Genomic DNA, 13690 nt, shown 5'->3' with positions numbered 1-13690 from the left:
GTTCTATGTRAATTTATTCGATACACATCCCGTACTTGCTTCCCGACTCCCAGCGTACACGTTACAGAATAACGCCTCACCAAAGGYGAGCATCAGGTAGTGGTTTTTGGTTTTTGTTTTGGTAGGTGACGTCGGGMCCGGGTTTCGCTATCGGAGCTACCAGGGATGCCTAGGCTGGCTCGTAGGGCTTCCATGCCTCTGCTGGCTCGTCAGGTTTACAAGACTCGGTTGGCCCGTCACCTGTCGGTGGCCGAAGTTACCGAGGTTGCCTCAGCTAGTTTGTCAGGCTTCCTTGCCTCACCTAGCTTGACAGGTTCACGAGACTCGGTTGGATCGTCAGGCTCCCATGCCTCAGCCGGTTCGTCAGGCTCCCATGCCTCAGCCGGTTCGTCAGGCTCCCATGCCTCAGCTGGCTCGACAAGTTCCCACACCTCAGCAGAAGCGATCGGCCCGCTCCTGGTCCCTGGGACTGTCCCTCTGGTCAGCGTCCTGAGGCTGGAGCCGCGCGTCAGGGAGGGGGTACCGTCACGTATACTCCCCCTCCGTTGCTTGAGTTGGCCAGTCTGCTTATTGTTACGCCCCTCTGTCGCCATCATTACGCACACCAGCGCCTCATCAGGCGCACCTTCCTGATTACCTTCCCTATAYCTGCCACTCCCTTTGGTTCTTCCCCTAGGCGTTATTGACTCTGTTTGTGTTCCATGTCTGTACGCTACTCGTGTTTCAAGTTACTACATGATTCCATATGTGTTATTTCATAGTGTTGATGTCTTCACTATTGTTCTACAATGTAGAAAATAGTAAAAAATAAAGAGAAACCCTTGAATGAGTAGGTATGTCCAAACTTTTGACTGGTACTGTAAATGTTTTACATCTTCAACAAAAGAGCCCTGAGAAAACATTTTGTATGTTTTTTTAATAAYTGACTTTAGGTCCAACTTTTGGCACTTTGGCTTTCCTTGTTATTGCCACAATGTTGTGGTCACTACAGCCAATGGGAACTGATATTGCTTTGGTGCAAAGTTCTGCAGCATTTGTGAAGATATGATCAATACAAGTGGATGTCACAGATCAAACACTTGGTATGCACTATAGTTGGTTGAGTGATAACCTGGGTTATATTACAGGCCTTAGTCACAATTAGAAGCTTGAGAGGACAGCTTGTTCCTAACCAGTCAATGCTCAGGTCAKCCAGAAAATAAACCTCTCTGTTAACATCACACACATTATCAAGCATTGCAAACGTATTATCAAAATACTGACTGTCAGCACTTGGTAGCCTATAGCAGCACCCCAAAAGAAGAGGCTTTAGATGAGGCAGGTGAACTTGCAACCACAACACTTCAACAACATTAGACATGTGATCCTCTCTAAGCTTTACAGGAATATGGCTCTGAACATATACAGCAACACCTCCCCCATAGGCATTCCTGTCTTTTCTGTAGATGTTATATCCTTGTATTGCTACTGCTGTAACATCAAATTATCTTCGTGAGTTTCAYAGATYGCCAGTATATGAATGTTATTGATTTCATTAATGACTACATATATTCATATAGGCTATTATTAATATGGGCTACCCTTTCCTGGGTAGCTTATCGTAAATAGACATAATATGGAGAAGAACATAAAATAAAAATACAAACATTGTTTGGCTAATAGAGTCAGTCAATCAGGCACTTGAGTGTCAGTTGATATGTGTGTGTGTGTGTGTGTATGTGTGTGTTTGTAATGTTGGGCTGAAGCTACTGACCCGGAAGCTTAGCTCTCTTACTCCTCCCATGATTTTGGGAGGGAGGGTGGACAATGAGCTTGTCGTAGCGGATGTATGCATGTCCCCACGCTCTTTGGCAGCTTTCATATGGATTTTAGTAATTGTGTATAAACATACATTTCACTGGAGATGCATCTATTAAGCAGGTAACCTGAGTTGTGTTCATTAGGGCACACAATGGAAAAAGTTTTTAAACGCAACGGAAAACTAAAGTGAAAGTTTCTGATTAGACAAGTCCAGGTAGTAGTYCCTCCKTGTTTCAGTCCATTTTCTTCCATTTTYGGCCTAATGAACATGACCCAGGTAACGTTTGTTTTCTGATGATGGATCAAGTGTCACACCCCTCCCAGTCCCTAGTGTACCTCGGTTACTGTGGCCCCCGGGACTTTGCATGGGCCCTAACTGGGCCCCATACAGGGGCCTCTGCAGTCTTCACCCAGTGAACCACAGTCCATTTACATACCTTAATTCACCTAATCTGTTGTTAATCCCTGAAGGCATTAAACTGTAATTGTGTCACACCGATCCGGGTTCAGCGTTTTTGGGACAAGTTTAAACAGTCACTCTGTTTAAACACACACACACACACACAGGCACGCACGCACACACACTCCCTTTCATCTGCTGAAGAATGTGGTGCGTTCTTTACATCTTAACTATAATGYGTCTCAAATGGCAGTCTAATCCCTATATAGTGCACTACTTTAGACAGAGCCGTATTCCCTATATAGTGCACTATATAGAGAGCTTGGCGAGAGCTTGGGACTATAAGGTTCTATCTGCATTTTTTTCACATTTTTGTGATTGACACAGGCTTGTTCTGTTCTACGTTCTCTACCTAGACAGGACTCTAAATACCCCAATTCATGTTAAGTTCAAAAGAATACAAGATAAACATTTCTGACACCATTCAAACCACTGAGGGTTCAGAAATGTAAAGCCAATTACCTCAGAATCATCTTTTTGCAGATAGAACCGTAACGTCCCAAGCTCTCGAAGGGCCCATTGGTCCCTGGTCAAAAGTCGTMCACTYTGTAGGGAATAAGGGGRKATTTGGGACTYTGSTTATGTTAACCTGGTAAGGATCAAACTGGTGACCTGCTTTGAGAGGCATGTTTGGCAATACACAGATAATGACTTCCAGTTAGGAGCTGCACCTACTGTAGTAGCTCACAGTAGTAATGAAAGAAAGAGAGGCAGTCTTGTGAGTCTTAACTGTAGAGCTCCTGATCGCATTCCACTTACTGTATACAGAGCTGCCTGCCAGTTGGAATGGACGAAATATGGCAGTGTCAGCCCCTCCCTCTTTCTTTCTTTCTTTCTTTCTTTCTTTCTCTACCCCTCTCTCTCTCACTCCTGCACTTTATCACTCCTTCACTTAGGGGCAGATATCTCCTGTGATAATCTCATTCCCTTGTTGACATACGCCCCAGCTGTATCCTCCACAGGCGGTGTGCTGCTTCCTGCTCTCCTCTCCTCCCTCAGAAGCTGTTTCCTCCCCTACTTCCTTCCTCCCTCCCGCCTTCCAGCTGTTTCAGACTCATTGTAGAGGCCACACACACCAGCAGGAGGCTCACAATGCATGTACAACACACACACACACACACACACACACACACAACACAACACACACACACACACACACACACACACTATCATGTATGGCTTTTGTTAGAAAGAGAATTGTAGCGCTGATTTGAATAGAGCGGTTGTGGGAGAATGGGGTGGCATGTGGCACAGTTGACAGCAGGTGAGATATGACCTAAATAGTAGTAGTAGTAGTACCTTGTTTCAGTCCATTTTCTGTACCTGGGCCTAACTGGGTCTCATACAGGGGGTCTTCTGCAGTCTTAACCCTAGTGAACCAAAGCTCCATTTAAATACCTTAATTCACCTAATCCTTTAAGGCAGTGGTTCCAAACTGTGGGGCAGCAGGGGGGAGAGGGTCATTCCCGGCTTTCAATTTACTCTTGGAACGTTGTAATAGTGAGAATTCACAAGGGTACAATTCGAAAATTGGATAGTGCATAATCCGTTTCTTATCATGTCAGTCATTGCTACTTAGAATATTTATAACTTGTCAGAAATGTCAGATCAGCCATGTCACTAACAGTTTTTTAGCTAGGTTTTTTTTTGCCCATAGATTATTTGTTGTAATGTTTGATACACATTAGACATGGCGAAATGTATATAATTGCAAAGAAATTAGATTTAAACCTGGAATTGAAATACAGTTGAAGTCGGAACTTAGGTTGGAGTCAATAAAATGTTTTTCAACCACAAACTGTCTTGTTAACAAACTGATAGTTTTTGCAAGTCGGTTAGGACATCTACTTTGTGCATGACACAAGTAATTTTTTCCAACATTGTTACAGACAGATTTTTCACTTATAATTCAATGTTCAGCAATTCCAGTGGGTCAGAAGTTTACAAAGTGTTACTAAGTTGACTGTGCTTTAAACAGCTTGGAAAATTCCCGAAAAATGATGTCATGGCGTTAGAAGCTTCTGATAGGCTAATTGACATAATTTGAGTCAATTGAGAGGTGTACCTTGTGGATGGTATTTCAAGGCCTACCTTCAAACTCGGTGCCTCTTTGCTTGACATCATGGGAAAATCAAAAGAAATCAGCAAGACTCAGAAAAAGTGTAGCCCTCCACAAGTTGGTTCATCCTTGGGAGCAATTTCCAAATGCCTGAAGGTACCACGTTCATCTGTACAAACAATAGTACGCAAGTATAAACACCATGGACCACGCAGCCGTCATACCGCTCAGGAAGGAGACGCGTTCTTGTCTCCTAGAGATGAACGTACTTTAGTGCGGAAAAGTGCAAATCAATCCAATAACAAACAGCAAAGGACCGTGTGAAGATGCTGGAGGAAACGGGTACAAAAGTATCTATATACGCACGTAAGTTGAGTCCTATATCGACATAACATGAAAGGCAGCTAGCAAGGAGACACCACTACTCCAAAACGCCATTAAAAAGCCAGCTACGGTTTGCAACTGCACATGGGGACAAATGATCGTATTTTTGAGAAATGTCCTCTGGTCTGATGAAACAAAAATAGAACTGTTTAGGTTATAATGACCATCGTTATGTGGGAAAAGGGGAGGCTTGCAAGCCAAAGAACACCATCCAATCGTGAAGCAGGGGGTGGCAGCATCATGTTGTGGGGTGCTGCAGGAGAGACTGGTGCACTTCACAAAATAGATGGCATCATGAGGGAGGAAATGATGTGGATATTTGAAGAAACATCTCAAGACATCAGTCAGGAAGTATAGCTTGGTCGCAATTGGGTATTCCAAGTGTACAATGACCCAAGCATACTTGAATGGCAAAATGGCTTTAAGGACAACAAAGTCAAGGTATTGGAGTGGCCATCACAAAGCCCTGACCTCAATTCCTATAGAAAATGTGTGGGCAGAACTGAAAAGCGTTGTGCGAACAAGGAGGCTACAAACTGACTCCAGTACACCAGCTTCTGTCAGGAGAAATGGACAAAAATTCACCCATTAATTGTTGGGAGCTTGTGGAAGGGTTCCCGAAACGTTTGACCCAAGTTAAACAATTTAAAGGCAATGCTACCAAATACTAATTGAGTGTAMGTAAACTTCTGACCCACTGGGAATGTGATGAAAGAAATAAAAGCTGAAATAAATCATTCTCTCTACTATTATTCTGACATGTCACATTCTTAAAATAAAGTGGTGATCCTACCTGACCTTATACAGGGCAGTTTTACTAGGATTAAATGTCAAGAATTGTGAAAAACTAAGTTTAAATGTATTTGGCTAAGGTGTATGTAAACTTCCGACTTCAACMGTATGTTCTACAATGCTGGAAGGGAGGCCAGAGTGAAAAAGTTTGGGAACCCCTGCCTTAAGGCATTAAACTGGWATTGTGTCACACCGATCCGGGTTCAGCGTTTATGGGACAAGTTTAACCCTTCACACTCGTACGTGTATACAGGTTGAAAATGGCCGATTTGGGCACTGATAAGCTCCTAAATTGGAACGTAGTGGCCATACAGTTACATGCTATACATGACATCAGAACTCTCGCTCTGAGCTTCACAACCGTTCTGAACTTGAGCACCGCGCGCAACAAGAAGTTACCCCCATCACTCCCGGTAATTGTGCAACTTTTGSAAATGTTTTGTTGTCTGAGTGAGGGAAATGCTGTAAATTCAGAGGACTCTATGTATTTWGAAWTATGAGACGTTGAGGATTATAATAAATGCCGCTTTGATGTCATATAAGCAAGCCAAACACCCATGAGTCCAKATTTGCAGTTARAAGATGACATGGCATCATACCCTGGGTTGTTGTTTGTTGTGAAGACAATTATCCGTGGGGCACGCACCTGAATGCACCCATGGCTCCTTTCAATGCGCACCAAAATTGCCATCGGTTTCTCTGAATTGCRCTGTGAAAGCCTAACACTGTAAGATCATATTTTATAACTTAGCTAGTCATATTGGCAAAAGAACAAGCTTTGAAGGCATGCCCACCTGACCCAGATTGTTATTTATAATYGACTGTTTTTGGATTACGTAAACAACAACTGTAATTGTGTGATGGAAAAGTACCTTAGAAAAGTACCTTAAAAAGTACCTTAGAGTTGAAGTTTCTTCTTTGAGTCATAAAAGTGCATTGAAATGACTTAGGAACTGTGCATACTTTGGAGAGGTGTGTTTCCACTTGGAGACACCAGTTAGTCCTCTCACTCCAACCCTTGTAATTTTTGTTATCTTATGTTGCACCAACCCCACATTTTCCAGGAATAGTCTTATGTGACAGATTTTGTTATCAACAAATGCGGCGAAAAGTCAAGTCAATGTAAAATGCACATAAAATCAACAGTGGAATGTTTGGTCTAATCATTTCACCAGTTATCTCAAAACTACTGTTCCCTTTTCAATTGCTACCATGGTTATGCATATGCTTTTCATATTTCTTCTGTAAGAAACATATCAATTTACACCTATCCATATAGGCCAATTCCAACAAGTGTAAAAGGTTAAACAGTCCCTCTGTGTCAGCCCCAGCACACACACACACACACACACACACACACACACACACACACACACACACAGGCATACACACACACAAAGCTCTCTTTCATCTGCTGAAGAATGTGGTGCGTTTCTTCCCTCTTAACTCTAATTACTTTACTTCAAATGGCACCCTATTCCCTATATAGTGCACTACCTTTGACAAGGGTTCTGGTCAAAAGTAATGCACTCAATTTACACCTAAAACAAAAGTTTGAGAATGACACAAATATACATTTTCACAAAGTCTGTTGCCTCAGTTTATTTATAAATATAAAACAGAAATACCTTATTTACATAAGTATTGGGACCCTTTGCTTTGAGACTCGAAATTGAGCTCAGGTGCATCRTGTTTCAATTGATCATCCTTGAGATATAAACAGGTATATTCTGTTTTATATTTATATTATACATTTGCTACAATTTCTGAACCTGTTTTCACTTTTTGTGTGTAGATTGAGGGGGGGGAAATAATTGAATAAATTTTAGAATAATGCTGTAACGTAACAAAATGTGGAAWAATGCAAGTGGTCTGAATACTTTCAGACTTTTCGGCGTCCCTGAATAGCATTTCAGACTGAAGACAAGTATGCTAATGCCTCTGAAATTCTTATTCGAAAATTGCTTCATTGGCATGAAACACATTTTGATTATTATCTCCTGAGACTACAGTGGTTTAAATGGAAATCAATTTGAGCATCAAAATAATGCCTCATACTCTCTTTCTCAATCTCTCTCTCTCTCGCCCTCTCTCTCTCTCTCGCGGGTGAGATCTCTCTCGCCCTCTCTCTCTTGCCCTCTCTCTCTATCTCTCTCTCTTGCCCTCTCTCCCTATTACAGAGATCGAGGATATGTCCCCCAGACAGTCCCGGGTCTTCACAGCAGACACCATGCAGCGTGTGTCCTGTACGGCCCCGCGTGGAAAGCCCCAGCCTGAGGTATGGTGGGAGCGGGAAGGGGTGCGCGTCCCCACGGAGGGACGGGTGTACCAGGAGGGCAGTGAGCTGGTCTTCAGCCCCACCGAGCAGGGCGACTCAGGCTCCTACACCTGCGTGGCCCAAAACAAGGCGGGCCGCAAGACCCAGGAGCTGACCGTCACAGTGGCCAGTGAGTCAGGCCACCGTCTTCTGACCTATTACATCATGGCTAGGGCCAGCAGTGTGTCCTGACCATGCAAAACTCTGGTCCCTATTATAGGGTTGTGCTTTAGTCGTTACTTGTCCATTCTGTTCCTAAGCAAGGGGTCAATTTGGGATTCAGCATGATTGACGCTGGCTTCTACTACAGTAATAATTCTTCATTTGTGTGTGTGATTCAGCTGCCCCAGTGTGGGTAACCAAGCCCCAGGACAGCTACCTGGAGGAGGGAAGACCAGGCTACCTCCATTGCCACGCTCAGGCTACCCCTGAGCCTGAGGTCACGTGGCACCGAAACAGCATTATGGTCATGCCTGAGGTCAGTATCTCTCTCTCTTTCTATCACACACAGACACATGCACGTATGCACACACACACAGGCATGCAGGCGTGCACACACACACACACACACACACACATACAAATACTGTATCTAGGCCATTCCTCTCCGTTCTCTTACCCTTCTCCCGCTCTTCTTCATCAGGACCCACGCTTTACAGTGTTCCCCAATGGTACTCTGCGCATCAATAATGTGGAGGTGTATGATGGTCAGATGTATGCCTGTGTGAGCAGGACAGAGGGAGGCAAGCTGTCTGGAAATGCCAGAGTCTATGTACTGGGTGAGCTGGAACTACATGGTGTGCGCGCGTGGGAGAGAGCATGTGTGTGTGAACGTGATCAGCCAGTTGAGTTAAGTTTAACCTTAGATTTCCCTCTGGTGCTGCTGTTCTAGAGTTGTCAACATGGATTGTCTAATTCCTGACTTGCTTTGTCTACCTTGTCTTTGTTTTGGCGATCTGAGATCCRGATACCCTTGTGATTCTTCGTTCAGCCATGTGAACGTGTGTGCGTGCATCTGCGTGTTCTTACATGTGTCTGAGCATGCTGTAAAATAGCTTTGTATAGTGTACCATGGGGTGTACCTGGGACCAGGCTACTCTCTCTTAGCTGTGTGGGTAATGGTGTGTTTGACCTTTTTATCTGTGTGTCCCAGAGAAACTGAAGTTCACCCCTACGCCCCAGCCATCTCAGTGCCTGGAGCTGGACAAGGAGGTCAACATCCAGTGTTCTGCTACAGGCAGAGAGACCCCCACCATCAAATGGACCAAAGCAGGTGAGTGCAGGGTGGTCCTACTCAGTGCTAGACCACAATATCCTAGATGCCATTTCCTGCCATTGTGCCCTTGAGGAAGGCACTTAACCCTTAAACTGCTCCAGGGGCGCAGGACTGAGACCGGCCCTGTGTTCCAAGCTCTCCGTGGGTGTGTGTATGTGTTTTTCCAGGGGTTGGGATAAAGCCATTGTCACAGGTCGCAGAAAGAATAAATAGAAATCTATGTCCTGTGACGATAGACAATCAAATTTTCTCATAACATCAGATTATGGATAATGTTAGAATACAGAATCATTACAGAAGGAATGCATTGTAGATAGAATCAGATGAATGAAAAGTGAAGACAAGATTACATATGATCATTTCCCATCAGTTGCATTACCTACGTTAGAGGAGATTACTTCATCCATTTAGGGTTTGTCCTATTGTGATTATGTACCCAAGAAACATTGTGAAATACAATGCTATCACCCCTATTGGTTATGGGCCTACATTATTGGCTGCATAGAAGCAGTCTACCGTCTTCAGAACTGGATAATAATTGCTTTATTTGCCTCGTAAAATAATATAAAAATGCTATTGTTTGTTCTATCTTTCATAAAGCTGTGATTGAGAACAGCTTTATTTGCCTCACAAAAATAATATAAAAATGCTATTGTTTGTTCTATCTCTCAMAAAGCTGTGATTGAGKACAGCCTATTCCTAGGGTTAGGCTATAGACTCATTCTTGTTCTTTGTTAAAGCCACAACTTCGTAGGCTAGAATATTTGGGAAATAAGCTACTCTGCCCTTCAAACGCAACTACAAATTTGGTCAAAAGTCTTTGATCTGTTGTAATGGCCAGGTAGATCATCTGATTTAATGTGGTATTTAGTTTCCTGACACAAGAACAATCCAGTTGATCAGAACATATCATTGAGTATCAGAAATAGCTGTCTGTCTAGACAGAAAAATACTTTGAAGTCAGATTTTGCTGTAAAAAAAGTTATGTAATTACTGTGTTTTGCCTTTTTGTAGGTCAGTTTACTGTTCATGCCTTTAACTTGTATTATAGGCCTAGAAGAAGCATAGGAAATTGGCCATTTGGTTTTCAARCTGTCATGCAAGGATTTTCCCTCTCTCACATTATTAGTCCTCTTGGCTACCTTGCCTTTTTATAGGCTATTCAAATCCGTTTTTGAGATGGAACTCAGGTTGCATTCGTTGTTTGATTAGGATGCATGAAACYATGAAGCGTAGCCTTCCGTCATAGTCATAGCCTATCAAATGGAGAGAGAAAGGAATATAGGTTGTTTTTTTAAACAGATATACACAAGTATAGGTGTCCATTATTTTAAAAAATATATARGTTTATGATATAGCCTAATGCCCATGAATCCGACAGAGAGAGAGAAATAATATTTTCTGACTGAACATTTTTGTGCTGCTTTGGTGGAATTCTCCTCTCTCTGTCTGGCCTACATTCCTCTCTTGCTTTCTGCAGGCTATATAACTTATTTATTGAAATAGGMTATAGCAAATAGGAATAGATTAGTCGGAATGCCACTTGTGCGCTGCGAGTCTCCGTTTTTTACTGTGCAGCGCCAGTATCGTTCAAATAGGCCAAACCATCGTCTGTCACGTCAATTAGTCGGTGCCATCGACGATGGCTGTCAATAATTGTCAATAGACGGATGGTATATCGTCCAAGCCTACATCCATTACACTCATAACCTTTTCACACGACTGAGCCAAGCTGTACTGCACTGGCCTGGTTACACATCCACCACAGTTGCACTGGAAAGGACCATATTAAAGGAACATATCCGAGCCAACCCAAGTATGTCTCGGCACAGCACGATAGTGGGAGAAGGGTATCGCGGTACTGTAGTTTCACAGCCCCCATTGAGCTCCTCTCTGACACTCTGTCGCCCCGTACAGATGGTGGAGAGCTGCTTCCTCATGTGGAGATGAGAAATAGCCAGCTCCACTTCACCAAAGTGACGCGCAGCGACGCAGGGAACTACACCTGTATCGCCTCCAACAGCCTYCAGGGGGAGATCAGAGCCATGGTCAGCCTCACTGTGGCAGGTAGGCGTGTGTGTTTTTGTGCGTTTGAGTGTGTGTGCATTTGAGTGTGTGTGTTTGATTAACTGTAGTTCACTTTGTACTTTCCTTTGCAAAAGAGACTATGCACAGCAGTGTGGCTAGAGGAGATCCAGGTGCTGGTTCGAATCAAATCAAAATCCAATTTTATTGGTCACATACACATATTTAGCAGATTGTGGGTTGTTGCGGGTGTAATGCTTGTGTTCCTAGCTCCAACAGTGCAGTAGTATCTTACAATACACAACAAAACACACAAATCTAAAAGTAAAATAATGGAATTAAGAAATATATAAATATTAGATTGAGCAATGTCGGAGTGCATTGACTAAAATACAGAACAATAGAATACAGTATATACATATGAGATGAGTAAAGCAGTATGTAATAAAAAAAAAAAAACATTATTAAAGTGACTAGTGTTCCATTATTAAAGTAGCCCGTGATTCCAAGTCTATGTATACAGGGCAGCAGCCTCTAAGGTGCAGGATTGCGTAACCGGGTGGAAGCCTGCTAGTGATGGCTATTTAACTGGTTTTGGCTGGAGCAACTAATTGACGACTGACCTCGACTTCAATCATATAAAACATTTAAGTCATGCACCTTGCAATAAAAAATGAAAAAAGTCACGGACATTCGTCTACTGGGGTGCGTTTTTTACACTAGGTTTAGGTTTGTATTTTCCTCACRGTCCTCATAATGGCAATCCTTTCTGATTACTGTTTGTCTCTTCTTTTAGTTGATGCACTGTTTATAATCAGTTTTCTAATGACCATTGTCGATGTGGTTGTCTATTTCATTCATCCGTGCATTAGAAGGCCATCTGGCATCCATGTAATGAAACTCCATTAGGTGTTGAAGACACTTGTGGTTGACACAAAGAAGGCCCACCACAATGTAGAACTAGCTGTTCGATATGGACAAAAATGCCATATTGTTATAAATTGCCTGAATTGATGCGATAACGATAAATAGAACGACAAGTTTAAAACATTAATGTGCACCACAGTTTTTTAATTTTTTATTATCATGTAAACTACTACTACTACTTTGATGATTGTAGCCATCAATTGTCCCATTAATAATCGCCCATATCAGCAAAAGTATTTCATTTCAAACGTAACATTTCTCTAGTACGGGCTACTTATCGCAACAAACGATATCAGCAAAATGCCTGCGATAAGTTATCTGTGTGGTCGGCGTCGATCATTTTCGGGTTTCTTGTCCCAGCTCTACAACACTGTCACCACAGTGAGTCTATAGGAAATCAGTTTCCTGAACTTTGTTTAGAGATAGAGTGTGGTATATTAACTGTGGTGTGTGTGTGTGTGTGTGTAGTGTATATCCGCTTTAAGCTGGAGCCAGAGAACACCACAGTGTACCAGGGCCACACAGCCATCCTACACTGCCAGGCCACAGCAGACCCTGAGCCCCGCGTCCAGTGGATGGTCAAGGATAAGGTGTTGGACACCAGCAGGAGAAGGTAAGGCTTTACCCACAGAGATGATAATATCACACACACGACAACATTGTCTTCCTTTGTGGTGCTCTGGAATAAAAAAAACACTGGAATGTAATTGACACAAGTWGTAACATAACATACACTATCGTTCAAAAGTTTGGGGTCACTTAGAAATGTCCTTGTTTTTGAAAGAAAAGCAACAAAAAAAAGTCCATTAAAATAACATCAAATTGATCAGAAATACAGTGTAGACATTGTTAATGTTGTAAATGACTATTGTAGCTGGAAACGGCTGATTTTAATGGAATATCTACATAGGCGTACAGAGGCCCATTATCAGCAACGATCACTCCAGTGTTCCAATGGCACGTTGTGTTAGCTAATCCAAGTTCATCATTTTAAAAGGCTAATTGATCATTAGAAAACCCTTTTGCAATTATGTTAGCACAGCTGAAAACTGTTGTGCTGTTTAAAGATGCAATAAAAGTGGCCTTCTTTAGACTAGTTGAGTATCTGGAGCGTCAGCATTTGTGGGTTCGATTATAGGCTCAAAATGAGCAGAAACAAAGAACTATCTTCTGAAACTCGTCAAGTCTATTCTTTTTCTGAGAAATAAAGGCTATTCCATGCGAGAAATTGCCAAGAAACTGAAGATCTCATACAACGCTGTGTATAGTCGTGGCCAAAATTTTTGAGAATGACACAAATATTAATTTTCACTAAGTCTGCTGCCTCAGTTTGTATGATGGCAATTTGCATATACTCCAGAATGTTATGAAGAGTGATCATATGAATTGCAATTAATTGCAAAGTCCCTCTTTGCCATGCAAATGAACTGAATACCCAAAAAACATTTCCACTGCATTTCAGCCCTGCCACAAAAGGACCAGCTGACATCATGTCAGTGTTTCTCCTGTCTCTTATACACATCTAGATGTGTATAAGAGACAGGTAAAGCATCCTGAGACCATTCATGTGTGGGGTTGCTTCTCAGCCAAGGGAGTGGGCTCACTCACAATTTTGCCTAAGAACACAGCCATGAATAAAGAATGGTACCA

The 13690-nt window shown here is 42.5% G+C and overlaps 1 protein-coding gene across 1 annotated transcript in view; it reads left to right on the top strand.

Annotated features, from left to right (window-relative positions):
• The window catches only part of ptk7b (protein tyrosine kinase 7b), a 173263-nt gene that overhangs the window by 147155 nt on the left and 12418 nt on the right, over positions 1–13690 (top strand). The window contains exons 7-12 of the mRNA XM_023970005.2: positions 7676–7942; positions 8154–8290; positions 8456–8591; positions 8966–9085; positions 11006–11155; positions 12509–12653. Coding sequence (XP_023825773.1) covers positions 7676–7942; positions 8154–8290; positions 8456–8591; positions 8966–9085; positions 11006–11155; positions 12509–12653 — 955 coding nt within the window. The remainder of the gene's footprint in view (positions 1–7675; positions 7943–8153; positions 8291–8455; positions 8592–8965; positions 9086–11005; positions 11156–12508; positions 12654–13690) is intronic.

The sequence above is a fragment of the Salvelinus sp. IW2-2015 genome, linkage group LG25 (assembly GCF_002910315.2).
Source record: "Salvelinus sp. IW2-2015 linkage group LG25, ASM291031v2, whole genome shotgun sequence".
Classification (NCBI taxonomy): Eukaryota; Metazoa; Chordata; class Actinopteri; order Salmoniformes; family Salmonidae; genus Salvelinus; species Salvelinus sp. IW2-2015.
The sequence above is the reverse complement of the archived record's forward strand: the minus strand, read 5'-3'. Positions and strand labels throughout refer to the sequence as shown.